At 46.2% G+C, this 27,357-nt stretch overlaps 1 protein-coding gene across 3 annotated transcripts in view; it reads right to left on the reverse strand.

Moving 5' to 3' along the window:
* The window catches only part of EYA2 (EYA transcriptional coactivator and phosphatase 2), a 263,186-nt gene that overhangs the window by 62,509 nt on the left and 173,320 nt on the right, over positions 1 to 27,357 (reverse strand). For all 3 annotated transcript variants that reach the window (XM_086331564.1, XM_086331566.1, XM_086331565.1), the window contains exon 9: positions 20,124 to 20,207. In XM_086331564.1, coding sequence (XP_086187690.1) covers positions 20,124 to 20,207 — 84 coding nt within the window. The remainder of the gene's footprint in view (positions 1 to 20,123; positions 20,208 to 27,357) is intronic.

Genomic DNA, 27,357 nt, shown 5'->3' on the forward strand with positions numbered 1-27,357 from the left:
ACTGGAGAATTCTACCAAGCATTTCAAGAAGAATAGCACCAATTCACCACGAGCTCTTCCAGAAAATAGAAGAGGTGGCAATATTTCCCAACTCATTTTTTTTTTTTTTTTTTGAGGCCAGTATCACCTGGACACCAAAACCAGGTAAGGAGAGTATTTAAAAAAAAACAAACACATACCTTCATTTTTCAAGTTAAAAAATGTTCATCTTTTACCAGCTCAGGCAATGTTGCATTCCTTTAACGGCACCCACAGTGCTTTTAGGGAAACAGCAGATGATTCCCGGACTGGTCTTTTGAGGTCAGTGGGGCAGGAACTGTTATTCCAGTTTTACAGATGAGCAAACCTCTATTTAGTTCCAAAATATTTTCATCATCCCCAAAGGAAACCCCACACCCATGGAGAAGCTGCTCTCCATCTGTCCTCCCCTCGGGTCCCTGGTAACGACCAATCTGTATTCTGCCTCTGTGGACTTACCTACTCCGGATAGTTCATATAAATGGAAACACACAGCGTATGACCTTTTGTGCCTGGCTTCTTTCCCTTTAGCATAATGTTTTTGGGGTCTGTCCACATCGAGTGCATATTAAGTTCTCCATTCCTTTTTATGGCTGAAAATACTCCATTGTATGACTATCCGAGGATGTGTTTATCCATTCAACTGTTGATGGACATTTCCAAAGAGATTCTTACACTGCATATTTCTCCTCTGAATTAGGCCCCATCGGGGAATTTGCACTAGTACCTTCCCCTCTCTGCCATCGGAAGGGCCCACAAGTTCGTGAATTCACAGAAGTGTGGGGAGCAGGCCTGGTGGGGGGAACCTCTCTCCCTGTCAAAGTTAACTTCCCATACAACTGCCTTGACACCTTCCTGCCACTCATGGACAGACACCCTCATCACCCAAGGCCCGTGGAAAGGGTTGGGATCTTTGGACAGCTCAGGAGCCCTTTTGTCCGGAAATAAATACCGTCAAAAAAAGTACAGGGTGGGGGGACACTGGGGGAGACGGCCTCTCAACCTGCTAGTTAAGTGTAAAGGAAAATTGTTCCCATTATTCAGGTTCGCAGGGTGCCCGGGATTTTTTTCCCACTTCTTATCGTTGTGAGCAGCTCCCCTATATTTATAGCAGACAAAAGAGCTTCTCATTCTAACCCGGCCAACAATTTGTAGGTTTTACACAGGAGATTTAACTCCCTCTTATTATGATTAGCATTATTATTATTTTTTTTTTCCAGGTGCCCTGCAGCATTCAGTGAAAGGTGAGGCTAGACAGAAAAAAAAAAAACTGGCCAAAGTCTGGGAAAGCAGTCGCATTTGTTCAATTTGGGGGCGGAAAACGAGGCATACTCAGGAGTCTTAACTAGCTCAGAAACCCTCCGCCAAAGTAGAAATGGTCTGTCTCCCAGCAGAGCGAGCCTGGGGCTTCAAAGAAAGTCTCTGCTAATGAGCACCTTTCTGACAACCCCGAACCATCTCTGAAATATATTTTATGTTGAAAATAATCCTTTAATGCTCTAAAATACATAAGCAGAGGCACTTGGCATGGAGGCCCAGTGGCTCAGGGAAGAACTATTACAGGGGATTAAAGCTACAAAGGGTCCCACCCCCCTGCCCACGGCCCCTCCAACTGTCATTCACCTCGAGGACATCTTTGAAAGCGTTTCCCACCTCTTCCTCCTCCACCCCCACCGGAATGACAAGGGCAGATGTTCGCGTCCTGCCCTTCCCAGATAGAAGATAGCGATTAGTTAAGTCACTCTTCCTAGTCCTGCAAAGAAAGGAATCATGGCTTGAGGAGCCCAATCAAAGTCATCATTTCTTTATTAGCCACAAAGACTAAATACCTTTTACCTAACTGAAAAGAGAGCTTGTGGGGTGTGGGGGTGGTGGTGGGGGAAGTGGGGGAAGACGGAGCGGGAGGTGGGGGTGGGCGCGGAGACTCAAATACAAGGTTTAACCCCCAGTGGGGGAAAGAAATCTCCGACTTCCTCAGAAAATCCTTTCCAAATTGTATTCATCTTGACTTAATCCACATCTACTGAGTGAATTAGGCAGTATTTATTTTGAAAATCTATTTTATAGAGTTCCAAGGACTCTGTTTTCCTTGGGCTGCGCTGACTCCATTTCAGAGCTGGAGACCGCGGCAAGGGCCCCAGCCAGGCCTTTAAACATCCAAGGTGCTGGCCTCACATGGTTAACACAATGTAAATAAACACAGCTGAGCCCGGAGAAATTGGAAGGTTTTCTCATTAAAGAAATAAAATAAACAGATGTCCTTAAGCACTTTGGCTTGTGTTTGTCCAAGGATGGAGCGCTCTCGATGTCTGAAGGGCAGAAATGAATTAGACCCACATCTCCAGGTAGAAGGGTAGAAAAGAAAGAAAAGAAAAGAAGCTGTGCTCCTCTGAAATTAACTAATCGCCCTCCAGGGAGGGCACTTTTGATTTGAACCTTAGCAACTTCTACAAATAGTTTTTAACTGCTGGGTCATAAAAGCAGGGTTTTTTTTTTTTTTTTTCTTCTCAGTTTGTAAAGCAGTAACGGACAGGCCAAGCCGTGTCTCGCCAACTGGATCTGATTGAATCCTGATGGCACCGTGCTGGGTATTGGATTCCGGAATCCGAGCCGGAATCACGTAATTACACCGGTTGAGAGATGGGGGAGGAGGACTGGCTGATCAGAGAGGGCAGGGGAGCCCCTGGCAGAGATGTGTAGAGCCAAGACCTGGCCGGGCTCTGTCTGCCCAGCCTCTTCTAGATACACAAAGAGGTTGGCGGGCTGGCAGGACCCACGAGAAACGCTGTCACCAGAGAATGCATGGCTATCATCCTGCTTCACGGACTAAGGTGCGGAGATGTCCAGTCAACACGTCCATTCTGGTATTGAGAACTGAGACTGCATTTCTAACAGCTCCCTCATGAGGCCAGTCCCTGGACCACGCTTTGAGGGGCCAGGAGGGCTTATGTTACAACAGGGATCCTGCGATGTGGAGTTTCAGTTCCTATAAGTAATGCATCATGAAGATGTCTGAACATCCAGGCATCCTTAATGCCTTAGTTTGGGTCTCCCCCCGAGGCAGATGCTGAGCCTAAGATTCAGGTCAAGCAGTTTATCTGGGAGGGGACCCCAGGAAGCCCTGCTGACCAAGTACGGAGGTGGCGGAGGAACAGCAAGGGCAGGTCCATGAGCAGGGTGCTGCTGTGGGTTCTGCCCTTCTGGGGACGCGTGGCAGACTGCACCCCAGAGTGTCACAGGTTCTTACGGAGGGAACCCATCATGCCTGTGGGGATGGGGAGGGCTGTGGTGAGAGAGATGAGGCATTAATAGCATCTACTTCAATGGAAATTCAGTCCCTGCCACTGAACGATCATAGAATAATAGTGATGTTATTCTATCATCAAATAATCACACCAAGAAATGTGCTATGGGAAGCCTGCTGTCATCTCAAGAGGGCGTTTCTAACCAGTTGGGAAGGCCAGGCAGACTTGCCTAAGAAAGGGACCCTGGATAATAGCACTGCTTCTCTTTTCTTTGTTTTAGGAGAGGAGAGGGTAGCATTTAAACCACACTGAGTGAACAGACGGTGGCTGTGACCGGCGCACTAAGCGCGGCCGAGAGCGGGCAGAAGCCGGGAGGACCCCATGCCCGAAGGGCGGCGGCCAAGAGGAGTTACCCCACGTCCGAGGTCAAGGGCAGCGGCCAAGAGTGCTAGGCTGCAACGGCGCAGGAACGGCAGAGAAGAGCTACCCAAGTCCGAGGTCAGGGGTGGTGGCCGAGAGGAGCTACCCCGCGTCCGAGGTCAGGGGGGCTGCCCGGGAGGAGCTACCCCACACCCCAGGCCAGGGGTGGCACCGGGAGTACCAACCCCACGTCCAAAGAGTGGTGGCTGCACGGGCGCAGGAGGGCCTAAAGGCGTTATCCCACATTGAAGGTCAGGAAGGGTAGCAGTGAGGAGATACCCCTCATCCAAGGTAAGGAGCAGTGGCTGCGCTTTGCTGGAGCAGCTGTGAAGAAATACCCCACGTCCAAGGTAAGAGAAACCCAAGTAAGATGGTAGGTGTTGCAAGAGGGCAGACACACTGAAACCATACTCACAGAAAACTAATCAATCTAATCACACTAGGACCACAGCCTTGTCTAACTCAATGAAACTAAGCCATGCCCGTGGGGCAACCCAAGACAGGTGGGTCATGGTGGAGAGATCTGACAGAATGTGGTCCGCTGGAGAAGGGAATGGCAAACCACTTCACTATTTTTGCCTTGAGAACCCCATGAACAGTATGAAAAGGCAAAATGATAGGATACTAAAGAGGAACTCCCCAGGTCAGTAGGTGCCCAATATGCTACTGGAGATCAGTGGACAAATAACTCCAGAAAGAATGAAGGGATGGAGCCAAAGCAAAAACAATACCCAGCTGTGGATGTGACTGGTGATAGAAGCAAGGTCCGATGCTGTAAAGAGCAATATTGCATAGGAACCTGGAATGTCAGGTCCATGAATCAAGGCAAATTGGAAGTGGTCAAACAGAAGATGGCAAGAGTGAATGTTGACTTTCTAGGAATCAGTGAACTCAAATGGACTGGAATGGCTGAATTTAACTCAGATGACCATTATATCTACTACTGCAGGCAGGAATCCCTCAGAAGAAATGGAGTAGCTATCATGATCAACAGAGTCTGAAATGCAGTACTTGGATGCAATCTCAAAAACGACAGAATGATCTCTGTTCGTTTCCAAGGCAAACCATTCAATATCACAGTAATCCAAGTTCATGCCCCAACCAGTAACACTGAAGAAGCTGAAGTTGAACGGTTCTATGAAGACCTACAAGACCTTTCAGAACTAACACCCAAGAAAGATGTCCTTTTCATTATAGGGGACTGGAATGCAAAAGTAGGAAGTCAAGAAACACCTGGAGTAACAGGCAAATCTGGCCTTGGAATACGGAATGAAGCAGGGCAAAGACTAATAGAGTTTTGCCAAGAAAATGCACTGGTCATAGCAAACACCCTCTTCCAACAACACAAGAGAAGACTCTACACATGGACATCACCAGATGGTCAACACCAAAATCAGATTGATTATGTTCTTTGCAGCCAAAGATGGAGAAGCTCTATACAGTCAACAAAAACAAGACTGGGAGCTGACTGTGGCTCAGATCATGAACTCCTTATTACCAAATTCAGACTTAAATTGAAGAAAGTAGGGAAAATCACTAGACCATTCAGGCATGACCTAAATCAAATCTTTTATGATTATACAGTGGAAGTGAGAAATAGATTTAAGGGACTAGATCTGATAGATAGAGTGCCTGATGAACTATGGAATAAGTTCGTGACATTGTACAGGAGACAGGGATCAAGACCATCCCCATGGAAAAGAAAGGCAGAAAAGCAAAATGGCTGTCTGGGGAGGCCTGACAAATATCTGTGAAAAGAAGAGAAGCGAAAAGCAAAGGAGAAAAGGAAAAATATAAGCATCTGAATGCAGAGTTTCAAAGAATGGCAAGAAGAGGTAGGAAAGCCTTCCTCAGTGATCAATGCAAAGAAATAGAGGAAAACAACAGAATGGGAAAGACTAGAGATCTCTTCAAGAAAATTAGAGATACCAAGGTAACCTTTCATGCAAAGATGGGCTCGATAAAGGACAGAAATGGTATGGACCTAACACAAGCAGAAGATATTAAGGAGATGGCAAGAATACACAGAAGAACTGTACAAAAAAGATCTTCACGACCCAGATAATCACAATGGTGTGATCACTGACCTAGAGCCAGACATCCTGGAATGTGAAGTCCAGTGGGCCTTAGAAAGCATCACTACGAACAAAGCTAGTGGAGGTGATAGAATTCCAGTTGAGCTATTCCAAATCCTGAAAGATGATGCTGTGAACGTGCTGCACTCAATATGCCAGCAAATTTGGAAAACTCAGCAGTGGCCACAGGACTGGAAAAGGTCAGTTTTCATTCCAATCCCAAAGAAAGGCAAGGCCAAAGAATGTTCAAACTACCGCACAATTGCACTCATCTCACACGCTAGCAAAGTAATGCTCAAAATTCTCCAAGCCAGGCTTCAGCAATACATGAACCGTGAACTTCCTCATGTTCAAGCTGGTTTTAGAAAAGGCAGAGGAACCAGAGATCAAATTGCCAACATCCACTGGATCATGGAAAAAGCAAGAGAGTTCCAGAAAAACATCTATTTATGCTTTATTGACTATGCCAAAGCCTTTGACTGTGTGGATCACAATAAACTGTGGAAATTCTGAAAGATGGGAATACCAGACCACCTGATCTGCCTCTTGAGAAATCTGTATGCAGGTCAGGAAACAACAGTTAGAACTGGACATGGAACAACAGACTGGTTCCAAATAGGAAAAGGAGTACGTCAAGGCTGTATCTTGTCACCCTGGTTATTTAACTTCTATACAGAGTACATCATGAGAAACACTGGGCTGGAAGAAGCACAAGCTGGAATCAAGATTGCCGGGAGAAATATCAATAACCTCAGATATGCAGATGACACCACCCTTATGGCAGAAAGTGAAGAGGAACTAAAAAGCCTCTTGATGAAAGTGAAAGTGGAGAGTGAAAAAGTTGGCTTAAAGCTCAACATTCAGAAAATGAAGATCATGGCATCCGGTCCCATCACTTCATGGGAAATAGATGGGGAAACAGTGTCAGACTTTATTTTTCTGGGCTCCAAAATGACTGCAGATGGTGACTGCAGCCATGAAATTAAAAGACGCTTACTCCTTGGAAGGAAAGTTAGGACCAACCTAGATAGCATATTCAAAAGCAGAGACATTACTTTGCCAACAAAGGTCCGTCTAGTCAAGGCTATGGTTTTTCCTGTGGTCATGTATGGATGTGAGAGTTGGACTGTGAAGAAGGCTGAGTGCTGAAGAATTTATGCTTTTGAACTGTGTTGTTGGAGAAGACTCTTGAGAGTCCCTTGGACCGCAAGGAGATCCAACCAGTCCATTCTGAAGGAGATCAGCCCTGGGATTTCTTTGGAGGGAATGATGCTGAAGCTGAAACTCCAGTAGTTTGGCCACCTCATGCAAAGAGCTGACTCATTGGGAAAGACTCTGATGCTGGGAGGGATTGAGGGCAGGAGGAGAAGGGGACGACAGAGGATGAGATGGCTGGATGGCATCACTGACTTGATGGACTTGAGTCTGAGTGAACTCCGGGAGTTGGTGATGGACAGGGAGGCCTGGCGTGCTGCGATTCATGGGGTCGCAAAGAGTCGGACACGACTGAGCGACTGAACTGAACTGAGTGAACAGAATTCGCAGTCATGATAATGGATTCCTGGAACAGATGATCCTTAGGAAGTAACAGCCTGCATTTTGTGGGGTGGGCAGTCCTAAAGGCATCATTTTTGAACCACCTGACAAAGCTTGGAATCTGGTTGGAGGGAACCAGGGACCCATATGTCTTAGAGTCCATGCAGAGGACCCGGAGGGCACAGGGACCAGTAACCTCTGCCCTATATATCCCACCTAGGCTGGGCGCAACCTGGCACTGGCAGGGCACAAATGTAAATGCCTCTGGGGGTGCAAATGAGGCACCATGGAGCCACAACCCACAGCCCAGGGAGGGTAAGTGACTCCAGGGAGTGAAGGGGGCAGGGGTGAACCCCAGGGCACACATCCTGCCAAAGGGTCTCCACTCTGAAAACTCAGGCCTGGTGTTGCCAGATCTTCCTGTTTTCCAAGAGAAGGGAGACATCCAGATTTTAAAATACTGGCAATGAATTGAGAACTTAAGGAAATGCCAGAGGGCCAACTTGTCTTCAAGCCAGATCTGGCCCCCTACATTGCCAGTGTGAAACCTCTAATTTCTTCAGATTGAGCAGGGGCTGGCTCTTTTAAAGGGGTGATGTGGAGAGGAGCCCTTGATTGGAGTCTGCTCAGGCACCAAGGCTCACCTGGCTGCATCCCAGGTCCTCCACCTGCCAAAGAGTCCCTGGCCCCAGGCCTGCCTGGAGGGGCCACTTACTCAACTTTCCATAGCCTTTGCTGAGCTCCTGCTGTGGGCCCAGCTCCACAGCTGGGTGAGGTCAGGCCAGGTTGGCACCTGGCATCTTGGCCTCGGATCGATGCTGACAGCCCCCTATCTTGTCAAGCATGTGGGTGTTTGTTTCCTGCAGGGCAGACACCCTGGAATCTCATTTCTGCAGTGCATGCAACCACATACACCAAAATCTCCCTACCCATGAGCTGTTTATTTATTTGTTTATTCCACAAATATTTATCAACTGGATGTGCCAGGCACTGTCGGCTGCCAGGGGATGAAGCTATGAAGACATCAGATCCAGTCTGTGTGCTCCTGGAGCCCAGTCAAGCAGAAGAGTTCATAACGCTGGTTTGTTTTTTTTTAAAGGAAGTTCTTCTTTTTAAAAACTATTTGGCTGCGTTGGGTCTTAGCTGTGGCACATGGGCTCTTCATTGCAGTGCACGGGCTTCCTTCTAGTTGCGGTGTGGGCTTAGTTGCCTCGAAGCTTGTGGGATCTTAGTTCCCTGACCAGGAATTGAACCCGCATTGGAAGGCGGATTCTTAATCACCGGGCCACCAGGGAAGTCCCTCCAGTGGCTTTTAATTTGCACCCTGAGGACGTTCACATGGATCACTGGGGATGCAGTTTAGATGCTGACTAAGAGCGGTGGGCTGCCTTCTGGGTCTCATGTCTTTCAAGGTGGATGACCTGGGCTGAATCATGCTGCCTTGCGGAGCCTCAGTCTTCCCAGAAATGGGTGTAATAGAACAGTCTTGCCTTATAGGTTAGTGGTATAAAGCTCAGAGGCAGCTCATAAAGGGTGCTTGTCACAGCATTCTCTGTGCTGGTGGGCAGCTGGTGGACCCTGGGTGTCCTCCCTGCAGGGAGAGGGGATAAGGAAGACGAGGAACCCTGGAACTCAGAGCAGCAGATGGATGTGATGTTTCGCAACCCCAGCACTACGGACGTTTGGTGCTAGATAATCCTCTGTTGTGGGGGACTGTCCAGTGCGTTACAGCAGGGGTTCCCAACCCCTGGGATCTAATGCCTGATGATCGGGGGTGGAGCTGATGTAATAATAATAGAAATAAAGTGCACAATAAGTGTAATGTGCCTGAAACCATCCTCTTTACCCTGGTCTGTGGAAAAACTGTCTTCCATGAAACCCATCCCTGGCGCCAAAAAACCGCTAGCCTTGTAGGATGTTTAGCGGTATACCTGGCCTCTCCCCACTAGGTGCTAGTAAGAAACCCCAAGTCGCCACAGCCAAAAGCGGTTGACACTGCCAAATGTCACTTTGGGGGCAAAGTCACCTCCAGCTGAAGACCACTGAGTTAGAGCAATGGAGCAGGGCATACGGCCACGTGGAAGGACCTGGGACCACCGTGCCGAGGGAGAAAGGTAAGAAAAAGGGCTACTCAAACAGCGCCACCTACAGGCAGAAGGAATAAACGCACACAAGAAGGTAATACATACTTTACAGGGAAGTACACAGCATGGTACACGATGAACTACAAGCAGGGGAGCAGGGAGAGTCCAAACGGGCCTCCAAGGAAACATACATGTGCCCACGTGATATAAGGAAGAGGCCTGTGTGGGCAAAGTGTGAATAACTCCATGTTGGCACTTAGGTTCAACTCAAAAAAACAAAACTAACAACAAAAACCCACCAAAACCCAAAAAACACATGTTCACAGCAGCAGAGTACTTGGTATACAGTGAATGTGCCCCCCCCCTCCAAAAAAAAGGGGAGATTTTTTCCAAGAGGAATGTGCTAGTTGGCAATAGAGGGAGAAGAGATCAGGTCCCTTTAGAGGGAGACCATGGACAGTGAGTAAGACATCTCTGAAGCCCAGGGGGTGAGAATAAGGACTCGCTTTGCACTCTATGTGTGGTTGGTTCTGCCGTCACAGTATGTCCAGACTGCTGCACTGCTCGTCTTCCAGCATCTCACCCACTCTGGTCCAAACAGCCATCGTGTTTCAGCGGGACTGCTCCAGCAGTCCCCTCACTGGTCTCTCTGCTTCCAGCCAGGACACCCCCCTTTTTCTGGGGAGCAGCAAGAGAGACTCTTTAGAAGTATAACTCAGACCCTGTCTGTCCTTTCTCTGTTTCAAACCTCACGGCTCCCTCTTCAGGGGAAAAGCGAGTTGAGTTACTATTTTTCCCCTGACTTGTTGTGCTCCAAACATGTTAGCTTTTTTTTGTCCCTCAAGTCCATCAGGCAGACTTCTGCCTCAGGGCCTTTGTACTTGCTGTTTCCTCTTGCTCTTACAGCAGATACCTGTTCCTCCACCTCCTTTTAAGTCTTTTTTTCAAAATTCAGCCTCTCCATGAGGGCTCCTTCCTGGGCCACTTTTAAAAAGTTTTAATTTAAACCCCTTCCCCCTGCAATATTTCATATCCTTCAAAGGACATCATCAATAAGGTGAAAAGACAACCCACAGAAAGGGAGAAAACATTTGCAAATCACGTATCTGATAATGGTGTGTTATCCAGAATGTATAAAGAACTCTTACAACTCAATGACAAAAGACAAATGAACTACTCGCAAATGGGCAAAGGATCCACTGACAGGTGAAAAGATAAAAGAAGATATGTGTGTGGGTCAAAATACTAGTCAACCATAAAAAAATGAAATAAAGACATTTGCGGCAATATGGATGGACCTGGAAATTACCACACTAAGTGAAGTAAGTCGACGGAGAAAGACAAATACTGTATGGTATCCGTTATATGTGGAATCTAAAACATACAAAGTAACTTATTTATAAAACGGAAACAGACTCAGACACAGAAGACAGACTCATGGTTACTAAAGGGGAGGGATGAATTAGGAGTTTGGGATTAGCAAGTACAAACTACTATATATAAACAGATAAATAACAAAGGCCTACTGTATAGCCCAAGGCTTCCCAGGAGGATCAGTGGTAAAGAATCCACCTGCCAAGGCAGGAGACTTTCTGCCTGCCAAGGTGGGAAATCCCCTGGACAGAGGAGCCTGGTGGACGCCAGTCCATGAGGTCACAAGAGAGTCAGACACAGCTTAGCGACTAAACAACAACAAGTATCTGCTTTAAAGAAACACCTATTAAATCCTTTGCTGTTTTTTTTTTTACTGAAATAGAGCTGATTTACAATATTGTACAAGTTTCTGGTATATAGCAAAGTGATTCAGTTATACATATATATTCTTTTCATACTCTTTTCCATTAGTTTATTTCAAGATATTGAATATGTCTTGAAAAACAGTTCAATCCCTCAGGAAGGGATTAGGAAGGAAACAGCAATCCATTTCAGCATTCTTGTTGAGAAATCCAAGGACAGAGGAGCCTGGCGGGCTACAGTCCATGGAGTTGCAAAAAAGTCAAGCATGACTTAGCAACTAAACAATGACTCTATAGCACAGGGAATTATTAATATATTCAATATCTTGAAATAAAGTGATGGAAAAGAATATAAAAAGAATATATATGTGTAACTGAATCACTTTGCTATATACCAGAAACTAATACAATCTTGTAAATCACCTATATTTCAATAAAAAACTGGAAGGGATTTAATAGGTATCAAAGCAGATAGTTATTGTTGTTTAGTCGCTAAGTCGTGTCTGACTCTTTGGTGACCCCACGGACTGTCGTCCACCAGGCTCCTCTGTCCGTGGGATTTCCCAGGCAAGAATAATGGAGTGGGTTGCCATTTCCTTCTCCAGGGGATCTTCTCGACCCAAGGGTCGAACCTGGCATTTCCTGCTTGGCAGGCAAATTCTTTACTACTGAAGAATTCTTAGGGCCACCTAGGCCGCCCTAAAGAAGGTATTACAAGTAGCCAAATAAGCACGTGAAAACATCAGTCATTAGTCAACACAGTTTGTCATCAGGGGAATGCAAACCCAAACCACGAGATGCCACTTCACATGCACTAAGAGGACGGTAACCAAAAAGTCAGATGGTGACAAGCCCTAGAGAGGATGTGGGGAAAGTAGAACCCTTATCCTTTGCTTTTGGGAATGCAATGTGGGGCAACTACCCTGGAAAAGAGCCTGCAGTTTCTCAAAAGTTTAAACATATAGTTGCCATACTACCCAGCAATTCCAATCCTAGGTATATACCCAAGTGAATTGAACACATATGTCTACACAAAAACTAGTACACAAACGTTCACAGAAGCATTATTCATCATAGCCAAAACCCAACTGTCCATCAAGTGATGAATGGATGGACAAAACGGAGTCTATGCATACACTAAAATTATGTGACAATAAAAGTGAGGTATTGATATATGGTACAACACGGATAATTGAAAAAACATTATGCTAAGTGAAAGAAGCTAGTTACAAAAGACCACATATTGTGCGATTCCATTTATAAGAAGTGTCCAGAAGAGGCAAATCTATAGAGACAGAAAGTAGATTAGTGGTTACCGGGGGCTGGGGGTGGGGGTGGGCTGGAGGAAATGGGGAGTGATTACTAAAGGGTTTGGGCTGTCTTTTGGGGGTGATGAAAATGATCTAAAATTAGATGCTGGTGATGGTTGCGCAACTCTGTGAATATACTAAAAACTAATAAAATTGTACACAGTGAAATGGTAGATTTATGGTATGTGGATTATATCTCAATAAGCTGTTATTAAAACACACATACCCACAACTGGGCCTAGAGCTGAGCTTCCAATCGGTACTGAGCAGCCTGGAAGGCAGGGCACAAAAGGGGGAATCGGGGTTGACCCACTGTGAACCCAGAAAGACTGCTCACCAGTCCTCCCTAGGATCCCTTCCTGGCCACAGGCAAAGGCTCCTGACCACCTTGCATTTGTCTAGTCCCGGCTGGAAAAATAACAGAGTTTAGGGCCGGAGGGGAGGTGGGGCCGGAGGAGAGGTTAGGAAAGAGGCGGCGATCACTGGCAGCTCCGGCTCTCCAGGGAACCTCTAATGGATCCACAAGATGCGAGGAGGTGCAGCCACCAAAGGGATGCTCTGGCTGTGAGCACTGGGTGGGAAGAGATGGAAAGGAAGTGGAGAGATGACAGCCTTGAGCAGCACATGCCCTGATTGGGAACAGGAAGAGAGCCCAGTTTCTGTTTTAAATTCAATCACTCTGTTTTGAATCATTCCTTAATCATTTTAGCTCTGTAGCTCTTTATTTCCCTAAGTAAACAGTGAGTCGCCCCTTCGGCTGGGACTACAACTGATATGACTTCTGCTTCCTGGACGGTGCTCAACACAACAGCCCCATCCTGGCCCTTGGTGTGGATGTACAGAGGGTCATGACCTGCAGAGCCCACTCAGGACACACCTCTCACTCCCATGTGGTTGGGGTAGAGCTGACCTGCTCCTCTGTTCCCTCAATGCCAGGCTCCTGACCTAGGCTGGCTACAGAGGGCCACAGACTTTGATACATGGGTGGCCATTTGACCTAGTTTGGGCCAATGAGATTCAAGCCTGGGAGTTGTGCTGGAATTTGGAAAGGAGGTCTTCTTTTTCAGCTGGGATTTCTAAGAAGGAGTTGCCACATGGAAAAAGTCAGCCGAGGGATGCAGAAAGACCCAAGTCCTAAGATACTGAGCTTCTGGATCCAGCCCAACCTGAATCCCATTACCTCTGGGCTTTTCAATTATTGTGATCTAATAAATTCCCTTTGTAGTTTAAACATTTCAGAGTGCTGAAGCTGAGTGTCCTGCTTGATATAAGCTATTAATAACATGCTTTGTGTAGCCGCAGCTATAAGAAGAGCACAAAGAGAAGGAACTGGGGGCCAAAAGTCAAGGCCATGTATTTTAGTTCCATTGTGAATACCCTGACTATATAACCTGTCTGTATCTCAGTTACTCCATCTGCAGAATGGGGCTCACACTCCCCCTGCTCCTCTGTATCCCCTCCACTGTCGTCCAAGTTTATAGTCCAGACCTCCCTTCAGAGCTTCAGACACACAAATACAATTGCCCTCTAGGTCTCTTGAACAGGGCAAATTTTACTCTTCCTCAACAATTTTCTCTTTCATGGTTCTTCCTCTTACTGCATGGTGACTTTGTGCCAGAAAATGCTAGCTGTCCTCTAATATACCTTCTTCCTTTTTCCCCCTCTCAGAATCCTAGAATCCCTGAATTTTAATACAGCATGTGTCTAGACTACACTTCCCAGACTCCTTTGCAACTAGAGGTAGCCATGCGATCAAGTCGAAGCCAATGGTATGTGAGCAAAAACAATCTGTGCAACTTCTGGTTGTAGCCCTTTAAAGGGAGGGGGAAAAAATAAAACTGAAAAAGAGAGGAGTGGATTCCTTTTCCTGCTTCCCTTCTCACTGGATAGATGCAGACGCAGGGGTGAGCCGTTTCACCTTGGCAATGAGGGCAATGCTCCAGGGATGGAGGAGAACAAGATGGAAGGGGCCGTTGTCCCTGGTGTTGGGCAGCAGCCTTATCAGCTTGAACTGCTTATGCCTGGACTGCAAGGTGAGAGGAGTAAACGTCTATCTTGTTTGAGCCATGGTTACTTTGGGTCTCTCTTAGAGTGGCTGGATTTAGCAAAACCAACCAACCAACCATACTCACCTAGGAGAGCTGGAGGTCATTGTCCAAAGTCTTGAAGGACTGACCGTGGCGTTCTACCTGAGACCCCCATGATCGGGGTGAAGGAGACTGCCACCGGAAGCAGCTGACTTTTGATCCTCATGAGAACAAGCTAGTGTACAGATAAGAGTTGTGTTTTTCATTGTTTGAGCTTTTCCTGAAAAATTACTTTTGGAAGCATTGCATTTGGTAACATTCATGGATCTAGAGAGGCCCTGAAGTTGGTTACCAGATTGGGCCATCCCACTCATCTCTTTTTGACACATACGATCACATCCTAAAAAGTTATGGGCTGCTCATAAATCAGGGGTTGGGGTGGAAGGCTGGGGAGCCAAGAAAGGATTCAGAGTCCATCAATGCCGGCTCAAGTGATGTGACTTCCAATCTCAGCCAGTGTCTGGTTCCGGAAGAGCCATTTCTGGCTTGGGGAGTGGGGAGAGGGGTCAGGCTGACTCAGCTACTCAGTCGTGTCCAACTCTTTGTGACCCCACGGACTGCAGCACACCAGGCTTCCCTGTCCATCACTATCTCCTGGAGTTTGCTCAAACTCATGTCTATTGGGTCAGTGATGCCATCCGACCATCTTATCCTCTGTCACCCCCCTCTCCCCCTGCCCTCAATATTCCCAGCATCAGGGTCTTTTCCAATGAGTGGGCTCTTCACATCAGGTGGCCAAAGTATTGGAGCTTCAGCTTCAGCATCAGTCTTTCCAATGAATATTCAGGGTTGATTTTCTTTAGGATTGACTGGTTTGATTTCCTTAAAGTCCAAGGGACTCTCAAGAGTCTTCTCCAGCACAACAGTTCAAAAGCATCAATTCTTTGGTGCTCAGCCTTCTTTATGGTCCAGTTCTCACCTCTGTACATGACTACTGGAAAAACCATAGCTTTGACTATATGGACTTTTGTCGGCAAAGTAATGTCTCTGCTTTTTAATATGCTGTCTGGGTTTGTCATAGCTTTTCTTCCAAGGAGCAAGCATTTTCTAATTTCGTGGAAGAGTCTAGAAGAGGGATGATGATGGCACAGGAGACCTGGGGTCTCCAAGAGCATCTCACCTTAGTTTTCCCTGGACCTTGTGAGAGTATCCAGGGAGGCACATGAGCCTGAGGCGTGCCTCTTGTTATCCCCTGGGTGACCTCACTCTCTCTGGGCCTTGGTTTCTCGTACTGTCCCATGGAGACTCACTGGATGTGATGATCTCCCAGGTCCTTCCAGCTCTAACTTCTGTGGTTCCGAAATTTTAGGACAGATGTTGAAACTCAGGTGCCAGTGGGGTCAGGAAGGTCCCCTAAATGGGTTAAACAGGCCAGGTGGGGCCGTGGATGGGCTGGAGAGCATCCACCCCCACTAACTGGGCAGCGGCTACTCAGCTCCTGCTGATTGCTGCCACCTGGGAGTGCAGGATTGCCAGATTTTCTAATTTTTCAAGAAGACTTGGACATCGCGATTATTTTGGTCTGTGCAATCTCCTGGTTTTTTAAATGTTGGCGACAAATTCACATTTTTTCTAACACTCTAGGGGCAAAACACAAATGTCTGCAGGCAGAATTTGGCGGGTGGCCCCCAGTTAGGAATTTTTTGTTTTGATACTATTTTCTTTCCTTCCTCCCTTCATTCACCAAATATTTATTTGATGCCTGCTAAGTAGGGGGCACTGTTCTTTGCTCTGGGGATGAAGCAATGAACAAAATGGGAAAAAAAGCGCCTGTCGTCATGCTGCTTTCATTCTAGAGGACCACCCCGATTCATTCTCCCAACAAATACCCATTGAGCAATCTGGTCTGTGCACTGTGCTTAGGTGGGTTGATAAAAAAATGTTCATGGTCACTGTGCTCAGGGCACATACAACTTAGCAGGGAGACAGAGAATGAGTACATAATTCTATTTATTTTTAATTTTTTGGCCACGTCACAAGGCTCGTGGGATTTTCAGTCCCCTGGCCAGGAATGGAACCTGAGCCCTCAGCAATGGGCGCATGGAGTCCTAACCTCTGGTGAGCGCGTCAGTCGGCCAGTGGTGTTGTGTCTGACTCTACCCCATGGACTGTTCCTCGCCAGGCTCCTGGGTACATGGGCTTACCTAGGCAAGAATACTGGAGTGGGTTGCTATTTCCTTCTCCAGAGGATCTTCCTGACCCCAGGATCGAACCCTCATCTTCTGCATCGGCAGGCGGATTCTTTACCACTGGGAAAGCCCCCTAACCACTGGACCACCAGGGAATTCCGTAATTGCAAGTGAAAAATAAGAATTATGGGAAGAGATGCAATGTAGATGGGAGTGGTTAGGAAAGTCCTCTTGGAGGCAGTTACACTGAAAATGGAAACTGAAAGATAAGTGTGAGCTAACCTAAGCACACCAACTTTCTAGAACATTCTAGATTATAGCAGAAACCTCCAGTATGCCCCTCTTCTAGGTCCTCTCAGCAAGCAGAGGCTCTCTCCTGTTAGAACCTGTGATTTCCTGCCCTAGAGTTTCCACGGGGCAGGCCAATTCAGGGAGCTAACACCCCTAGAAGAATCCCTCAACCCATGATGGAAGGGAATTTGTAGATAAATATCTCATCATCCTTGCTCCTTGGGCTATAACCTCTGAGGTGAGTCTCCCAGAGGTCCCCAATAGCTCTGAGCCCCAGTTACCTGCAGCCATAGCTACTTCTTGTTAATAGCTAATATGTTATGGAAAAACCCAAATGAACATTTTGGCCAACCCAATATTCACGTACCCTGTGGAGGCTGCCTTCCCCTCCCCACCTCACTTCCCCACTCTGTGCCCAGTGCTCCCTGGGATCACCCCCCGGCTAAACTACCAGCACTCACTCCCTCCTGGCCTCAGGCTCTGATGCTGAGAGAAACCTAGGATAGATGGGGAGAATGTGGAAGGTTACGAGGACAGAAAGCAACTCTGGATAAGTTGCAGGAAACAGGGCGGGAGAGACGGGAAGGAGCCAGCTCGTGAAGGGCCGTGGAGGCTGGGGTTAGGGTTTCTCTACAGGGAAGCCACTGACAATTTTTCAGTAGAGGAGAGACTAGGCTTACATTTTAGGATGACCTCTCTGTAGGTGGCTGGAAAGGGCAAGACTGGAGACCAGAGAGCTGCAGGGAAAGATGGTGGTGAACAGGTGATCGGGCTGCAGAGAGCTGGCTAGTGATGAGGACTGACACGCACCAGGCGCCATGGGGCCCAGAAGAGAGCTCTGAGCTTTGTCCCTGCCTTAAGTGAGCCTGTAATTTGTTTTTGTATTTTTTATTGGAGTTGCTTTAAAACGTTGTGTTGGTTTCTGTTGTATAGCAAAGTGAATCGCCTACGAAAATGAAAGCCGTTCAGTTGTGTCCGATTCTTTACAACCCCATGGACTGTAACCCACCAGGCTACTCTGTCTACAGGATTTTCTAGGCAAGAATGGAGTGGGTTGAATCACCTATACATATACATATATCCCTCCTTTTTTGGGTATCATTCCCATTTAGGTCACCACAGAGCTCTGAGGAGAGTTCCCTGTGCCATATCATTCTCATGAGTTATCATTTTATACACAGTATTGTTGTTTAGTCGCTAAGTCATGTCAGACTCTTTTGTGACCCCATGGACTGACTGTAGCCTGCCAGTCTCCTCTGTCCATGGGATTTCCCAGGCAAGAATACTGGAGTGGGTTGCCATTTCCTTCTCCAGGGGATCTTTCTGACCCGAGAATCGAACTCTCATCCTGCACTGGCAGGCGGATTCTTTACCACCGAGCCACCAGGGAAGCCCATTTTATATGTAGTGTACATATGTCAATCCCAATCTCCCAATTCATCCCATCCTCCTTAGGAAAAAATGGTACAGATGAACCTATTTGCAAAGCAGAAATAGAGACATAGATGCAGAAAACAAATGCTTGTCATCTCTTAAACTTTCCCTCTCCAGCTTTCCATACCCTCAAATTTTCAGCAGCAGTAGGAGCATAATTTGGTTTAAAAAGTGGTGGTGAGACACAGACACAAAAATCATACCCAAGATTACAAAGCCCTCCATGGAAACCAAATTGTTGCGTGAAGTAGTGGAACTTCTTGAAGGGCAAGAAGAGTGAAGGAATGGTTCTTAGGGGAGATGGTTTTATCTGGGTGGTTAAGAACCACAGAATACCCAGCCCGGGTGGGCATTTCGCTACTGCAGCCCCTTTGGGAAAGCCCATTTTCTTTCTTTCTTTTTTTTTTTTTTGCAATAGCTGCCAAGTCTGCTTTCAGCAGCTCTGGACTCTGCCATCCTTTCCCTAAGCTGTGCACGCTCCAAAAACGCATGCCGGATTTCCCGCAGGCACTGCTAGACATATTAACGGCATTCCTCCTCGCCGAGAGGTTTCTGCACCACCAACACCATTTTAACATTCTTTACAACGTAACGGCAGACGATAAATCTATCTTGCTAATTACACATCCAGCTTGTTACAACCCTCATAAAAAACACGAGCAGCTGGAAAAGCCATGAGGTGATGTCAAATCATATTCCTGGGCTCTAAACAGAAACAGAAATATTTTCCAGGCGCTGGTGAGTCTCCTGGTTCCCACTCATGCGTGGAAGCAGCTGCCGACAGGTCGCTTAACTCAGAAAAGCTGATTCTGTGTCTGTCCCCCAAAGCCCCACCCCTCCACCTCTACCTGTCTCCCTGAAGAGATGGCAGACATCTGGAGCATCCACAGGGCGGTTGATACCAAGCCCTCAGGATGGATGCAAAGAATCAGCAGGGTTTGGGTTTTAGCAGTTGGGTTCATTTTTGCATTGCATGCATGCTCTGTTGCTTGGCCTGACTCTTTGAGACCCCGTGGACTGTAGCCCGACAGGTTCCTCCATCCATGGTATTCTCCAGGCAAGAATACTGGAGTGGGTAGCCATGCCCTTCTCCAGGGATCTTCCAGACCCAGGGGTCGAACCTGCATCTCCTGCATTGCAGGCGGATTGTCTACCACTGAGCCACTGGGGAAACCCTCATTTTTGCATTTTTAAGAGGTTTTTGGTGGTTCTTGCATGGACCACCAGTCCACCAACAGCATCTGCCTGAAATTCTAACTGGATGGTTCCTCGACATAATTTGTCGATGATACATTTGCAAAGCTGTTGGAGCTGACAAAATGCCTCCCCCTTGTCTCAGAAAAATGGGAGGAAAATTAAATTCATCTGCCAGAGATACTAAGATAAACAATAGGGAGGAAGAAAAGTACTTTACCTCACTTTCCAGCTAGGATTCCTGGGTTTGGCTGAAGCATCTCCTAGCCCTCTTAGGAGGAGGGAGACAGGCGAAGACTACAAGCTTACATCCGATCAAGTGGATGTTGACTGTTTCATGTGTTGGAAGAAAAGGCAAGGCAGACAATGGGGGAAGCTGATTGAATTTTCACATGTCAAGGGAAAATTCTATAGGACTTCTCAAACCTGGGGTGATGCAAAGGGGCAGCATTTGTTGGAGAAGCTGCCTCACCAGCTGCCCCCACAATTCCCAGGATAAACCAGCTGGACAGACTGTTATGTTGAAAAAAAAAGAGAGAAACAGAGAGACAACATGATTCTTACCTTCCCGTATCTGGAGGCGAAAGTCCCCGTGAGTAAGGAGTGGAAAATAATTATCGTCTCATCCAGGTCCCACACGAACACACGCTGGGATGAAAGAGAGGGAGAGAAAGGAGATAAATACATTTGCTTGCATCTGACTTGATGTCTGCAGAAATTAACTCCCTGGGAGGAGAAAGATGTCTTGAAAAACATTATCTCTAATTTCTAAAACATGTGACTCATGGATGGGTCCTTGAGTCTCCATTCAACCTCCACTGTGTAAAATATATTCTGATGGCTGATCCTGGGGGTCCCTGTCAACCCAAAGATGCCAGAACTGAGATGCCTGTTCTTGCCTTTCACATAAAAGCTCAAAAAAGGAGGAATTCAGTCCAAAACCAACAATAAAAATCATAGAACTCATTTGACAAAACGAAATACTACCATTTTACGTTGACTGCTCACCATAAGCCTAGCTACTTCTGAGAGTTTGTTTTTAGCAGTTCTGGTGATTACCTTTATAACTCTAAATTACATACTTTCACTTATTGGTTTGCCAACTTTACTCGTTTTTTGTGTGTTTCTATTTTTACTTTTTTGATTTTTGGCTGCACCTCGAAGCATGTACGAACTTAGTTCCCTGACCAAGGATTGAACCTGTGCCCCCTGCATTGGAAGGTGGAGTCTTAACCACTGGACCCCCAGGGAAATCCCTGATTTGCCCACTTTAGACTGGGCATTGTGAAAGACGAAGGTTTAGCTCATGGTAATCTCCCCCGTTTCTCCAGAATTTTATGTTTTTCACATATGTGAACTGCTCTATTTCCAATTCCCATATGCTCTGGATATTTTCTCTTGGCTAAAACAGCAAGCTCAATATGGAAAATACGGATATTGGTGCCCCTACCCTTTCCACCAGGGCTTCCCTGGTGGCTCAGAGGTTAGTTAAAGTGTCTGCCTGGAATGCCGGAGACCCAGGTTCGATCCCTGGGTGGGGAACATCCCCTGGAGAAGGAAATGGCAACCCACTCCAGTACTCTTGCCTGGAGAATCCCATGGAGGGAGGAGCCTGGTAGGCTACAGTCCATGGGGTCACAAAGAGTCGGACACGACGGAGCGACTTCACTTTCACCCTTTCCACTAGCTCCTCCCCTCTCCAGTATTTGAGCTTCAGCCTTACTTTTGCCTTGTCAGTGTGGATAAACTGGTTCGTGCATTGGGTTTTATAACTACCTTAAGTGCTCTGTCTTCATGTTGATGTTAAAAGTTGGTAGCCAGTAAAGGGCATTTATTTACATCTTGTGATTACTGTTCACTGAAGAGCCAAGTAATGAGCTAGGATTTTACTTCCTTTTCTCTGTAGCCAGTGTCATAACTCTGGAGCCCATTTATTTTTATTTTATTAAAAAAACAAAACAACGTAGTTATTTAGCTCCATCAAGTGTTCGTTGCGGCATGTGGGATCTTCCGTCTTTGGTGAACTCTTAGATGTGGCAAGTGGGATCTAGTTCCCTGACCAGATCTAGTTCACGGGCCCCATGCACTGGGCGTGTGGAGTCCTAGCCACTGGACCACCAGGGGGTCCCCTCCAGAATGACTTTAAGGAAACCGTTTCTGCCACTAAGGTCATATGTATTCTCCTTTCTTGTACTCCATCTTGATTAAAATCATGTCATAGCTCAGTTTTTTTCACATAGGAATCATGCCTGTCTGGAATAACTTTTATTTTTGCTGGAGTTTATTAACTGATTTAATTCTTTTGTTTCCAATATGGTCTCTTTATTAGAATCTCAAATTTAGCCACGCCCTCTATATCAAAGATGTTCTTCCTCTGTGACAGAATGTTCCAATGTGGACTGGATCATCTTTAGGGTTGCCACATAGCTAGGATCCTGAGACTCCCCTTCACTGCATTTCTGGGTCAGATTCACTGTTTTCTGGATCCTAAATCTCTTTATTGGGTTTCTTCCTTGTTTTGCTTGAGTATATCCTTAGGTTGCTTTTTCTAAGAGGGTGCATAGAAAGTAATCTTGCTGCATTTTTACAAATCTAATCATACCTTTAATTCGCTATAAAGTTCCTCTAAGCGCAGAATTCCAATGGGAAAATAATGCCGTCTAGAGCTTTGAAAGAATCCCTCTATCTTGTAGTATCCAGCATGATTAATGAGAAGTCTGATGTTTCACTGATCTTCAGTTCTTTGTAGGTTTTACTTTTTTCCTCTTTGGATTTTTTAGGCTCTTTTCTTTATATTTGGTATCCTCAAATCCCATGAGGATATATCTAGGTGTAGTCTTTTTTCACTCATACTGTTCAGCATTCAAATAATTTCAATCTTATTTCTTTAAATAATGTCCTCTCATCTCTCCCACTGTTCTCTCTTTCTGGAATTTCCAACAGTCAAATTAGACCTTTTGGATTGATATTACTTATCCTTTAAAAATATTTTTTCTATAATTTTTTTTAATAAATGTTCTCAGAGATGTCTTTAACTTTCTCTTCTAACCTTTCTATGAAACTTTTGAGTCTATCATTTAAAAATCTACAGTAGCTTTTTCTTTGTCTCTGCGTGTTTCTTTTCCATTAGCCTGCACTTCTTATTCTGTGGATACAAGATAAGAAAACTGCTGGGAGCGAGCTCTGCCCGTGGCAAAGGTCATGAGGAAGGAGGCTTGGCATACGCAAAGGCGGGATCGAGCCTCAGGAGTCCCCCTGGAAATTCTCGAGCATCTACCCCCCAAAGCAGAGTCTGCCTACTTTCTGCTTTGTGCTTTCACCTACACCTCTGACTTTATGGGGGGCTGTCCCCCACTACCTCTCTCTGAAAAAAAGAGTTAACTTACAGCTCCAGTTAATAATTCCTGGGTGTGACAGTGTTTCAACCTACAAACTCCTTTGGAAGTCCTCTAGCCTGCCTGAATAGGTTTTTCCGGCCACATGTGATTGCTCAGAGCCTCCCAACCGTGAGAGGCATGAGATGTCCTAAACTGTCTAAATACAGAGTCCTTTGAGCAGTTAAAAGATTGATTAGAAATTGTATTGGTGAAGGGATTTTCACTTGTTGGGCCAATGTTTGCTGCTAAGTCTCCATATCCCTTACCTGCTGTGTCCCTGGCAGTGTATTGATTAATATAATTGGTGTAAATAGTAGCTTTAATGTTTGCAACCTGGGACCCTTGAGTTAATTCTTTTTCTTGTTATAGCTCACCACACCTTTGCTCTGTAGGAATGCAACTTTATCTAACGCTTTTGAGGGTGGCGCTTGACTAATCACCTTTAGAGAAAAATAAGTTTTCTGAAGAAAGGGTCTTAAAATGTTAACAGGCCTCCGGGCCAGAAGATGATGCAAATCACCTAAACTTTTGCGTATGATAAGTTTGCAGGAAGAAAGCCTGGCTTACTGCATGACTCTACCCCTTCCCCCATTATCCTCTATGCATAACTTAAGGTATAAAAACTACTTTGGAAAGTAAAGTGCGGGCCTTGTTCACCAAAACTTGGTCTCCCCATGTCGTTCTTTCTCTCACCTTCTGGCTGAATTATTCAGCCTCTTTTCTCCACTGAATTTCCTCACTGAGCTATCCTTATTTCAGCCTCTTTTCTCCACTGAATTTCCTCACTGAGCTATCCTTATTCTATTACTCTTTATATCCTTAATTAACGTTTAATTAAGCAGTTGTTTCCTGATCCTTGCCGATGCCGTCCCCGCTTCGAATTCCCTGGATCCATCGGGGCTGGACCCCGGCAGAAAACCAAAGAGAATTTTTCTATGATCTCTTTTGTTTCTTAAATTACCTCTCTTGTCATTTATCCTATTCATTTATCTTGGCCATAATTTTTCATACTGTAGGTTTTCTTAATTTTTCTGGTGATCATTATTTTTAAGAACAAAAGGGCTGACTGATCATTTATGTAGCTGGTGTTGGGGGCAGCAAAGGTACCTACTTAGTCTACCAACTTGAGTGGGCCACCTTGGAAAACCCTCTGGGGGGTCAGGGGTTGTATTTACACATCTGTAATGCCTTTAAAAGTGAAGAGAAAGGTAATATCTCAAAGGAAAAAGATCAGTGAATACAGAGGTTTTCAAAACAATTAGTAGACTTGAATATTACTTTGTGAAATTTTTGCTCTGCTTACAATTATGTGTATATATATTCTGGGTCATGATAATAAGTATTGTTCCTATTATAGGTCAAGGCAAAAAGTGTTTGAAAATCACTGTGGGGGGTTAAATATGCTAAGTCCTAATTTATCCAACTGGGTTGGATCAGTTAAACTTAGATACTTTGGTAAGAGGATTTTTTAAAAAATCAACGAATATTTTTCAAATTTAATGCAGAGTCCCTTAATTTATTGACTATATTTCCTCTGAAGAGGGTCTGTCCCTCTTCCTCACTAGGCCACCATTCTATCTCCCTGCCCTAGATTTTTAGTGGGTATATTGTTTGCGGTGGCCATTCTGCTGATGACCCTAACTTTTTAGCCCACCAGGGTTTGGGCCAGGGCTGGGCCCCTAACCCCACTGGGTCAGAAGCCTTTCCTCGGGAACTCAAAACTGGAGCCTGGAAAGAAATTCATCGTCTTTGGGTGGCTGTTGCTGGCAACATGATCTGGAGGCCAGGCCAGGCCACTCTGCGGAGGAAGAGGAACAGAGGTTGGAGAGAGGGAAACATGATCCAAGACTTTTGTAGGACTTGGTTTTACTGAGAAGCAAGGGCTTCTCAGCTGGCTTTAGTGAGGACTTCCCAGCTGGCTCAGTGGTAAAGAATGTGCCTGCCAATGCAGGAGACGTGGGTTCGATCCCTGGGTCGGGAAGATCCTCTGGAGGAGGAAATGGCAACCTGCTCCAGTATTCCTGCCTGGGAAATTCCATGGACAGAGGAGCCTGGTGGGCTGCAGTCCATAGGGTCGCAAAGAGTCGGACACGACTGAGTGACTGTGAGCACAGAGTGAGGGGCCTGGAGGAGAGCCGTGCCCAGTAACCTGTACACTGAAGGGACATTCCTGCCTGGGGATTCTAGCACCTACACTGTGGAACGTGGGGCGAGAAGGCGTAAATGCGTTTCCTGGCCTCTCCCACCTTCTGGTTACAGTATCTTGCCGACACTGGCTGTCCCTTTGGCTCATGAGTTCTAAGAGAATCCCCGTATCCTTAAAATAAATTCTGCTTTTTCACTTAAGCCAGCTCAAGTTGGTTTCTGGCACCTGCAGTCAAGGGATTTTAACTAATACAGACTCCGAATTTTCCTTCTTTCCACTTCTCTACCTAATTTCTCTCTCGTGGGCTACGGTCATTAGCAACAGTACCAAAGACTTAGGAGGTGCGACTCGTGCAAACCCTCCATGCTGAAATTAAGCACGGCAGTGAAACACAGCTCACGCCTTTTCAACTGTTCCTGCCCAGTGGTACTTACTCTGGAATCAAGCAGCAGATGTTTCTAGAAAAATATCACCCCATAATCCCCCACTTCCATGCCACCCCACCCCCTTCTCAGCTTAATGGAAAAATGTCTCTCCGCCCCCACTGTCCCCTACCAAGAGCAGAAACCACGTTAGTGACTTAATACATTTTTTAAAAATAGTAAAGTGTGAGTTGCTCTCCGGGATTTTCTATAGCTCTGCAACTTGCAGCTGGTAGAAAATCCTCAGGCATCTGGGAGGGCAGAAAGCAAGGGTAACCTGGAGCCAGTACATTTTCTCCTAACTTTTCGCAAAGGCTTAATCTCCTGAAGGGTTTGTGCAAAGTCTCTTTGGTTTTGGAAGGTGGTGGCTTTAAGAATTAGAGGAAAAGCAAGGACAGAATCCTCTGGACTGAGAATGGTGCCGTGAGCAGTGGGAACACACGCTCTGTGGCAGGTTCCTAGGGCAGTCAAGCTCTCGGAGGAGATGGCTGGGTGTACCTCCAGAGGCTGACCAAGCACAGGGAAGAGTCGTTGTTTAGTCGCTCAGTCGTGTCCAACTCTTTTGAAACCCCACGGGCTGCAGCCTGCCAGGCTCCTCTGTCCGTGGGATTTCCCAGACAAGAATACCGGAGTGGGCTGCCATTCCCTTCTCCAGGGGATCTTCCTGACTCAGGGATCGAACCCACACCTCCTGCATTGGCAGGCAGGCTGTTTACCACTGAGCCACCTGGGAAGCCTTAGCGGAGGGGAGTGATGTTCAAAATACTTAATAACTTCTGGGATGATCGGAACAGACACCAGCCATAAACAACTGCCACTGCTCTCTTAGTGAATATGGCGTAGCCCTACTAGTAAACACTGGTTAACTAGTACGTCCTACCAGAGAACACTGGCTAAATATCAAATGTCCTAATATTGGCCATTTGTTGTTGTTAGGGTCTCCAGCATCCACCCCCTTTCCAAAAAATAATTTTTATTTATTTATTTTTGGCTGTGCTGGGTCTTTGTTGCTGCGTAGGCTTTTTCTCTAGCTGCAGCAAACAGGAGCCACTCTCTAGTTGCGGAGCACAGGATCTAGGGCACAAGGGCTTCAGTAGTTGCGGCTCCCAGGCTCCAGAGCACAGGCTCAGTAGTTGTGGCATAGGGGCTTAGCTGTTCGATGCCATGTGGGATCTTCCCGGACCAGGGATTGAACCCCTGTCTCCTGCACTGGCAGATGGATTCTTTACCACTGAGCCATCAGGGAAGCCCCTACTGGCTTAGAAGAGCATCCCGTTTTCTTTTCCCATTGCGCGCTGTCTTGGTGGGACTGTCCATCTGGGCACGAGTGAGGACCTAGACCAGGCCAATGGGATGCCGCCTCTTTGGAATCAAACGTCGAGTGACATAGTGTTAGAATTTTAAATGTTTTGCTCTGCAGTTGGGGCTGGCACCCCGGATTTCCCAGCATGGCCTTTGATAATATTCTTCATAACTTTGGTTGTATCACTTCCTCTTCATGCCGTTTACTCCCAGTAAATTCCTTTTTGCTTAAGTAACCAGAATTGGTTTTTGTTGTTTGCAACCAAATGACTGTACCTAATACCTCAAAGTCCTTATTGTCAACAAGGATCTCTATGCCCAACATATGGCAGGAGACCCCAGAGAATGGCTGGACTTCCAATGACCACTGCAGATCCTGAAAATGAGAAAGGCAGCAGCCACCAAGCCACACTGGACAACAGAGGCTATTATTTTGTCTTTTTTTAAAAATTAAAAATTATTATTTTTTAACCAGGGGCATACTTATTTATTTATTGGCCGCATTGTGCAGTATGTGGGATCTTAGTTCCCCCGCCAGGGATCAAACCCAC

This window comes from Bos grunniens, chromosome 13 (genome assembly GCF_055505025.1).
Source record: "Bos grunniens cultivar Pamir isolate PY7600 chromosome 13, Bosgru_T2T1.0, whole genome shotgun sequence".
Classification (NCBI taxonomy): domain Eukaryota; kingdom Metazoa; phylum Chordata; class Mammalia; order Artiodactyla; family Bovidae; genus Bos; species Bos grunniens.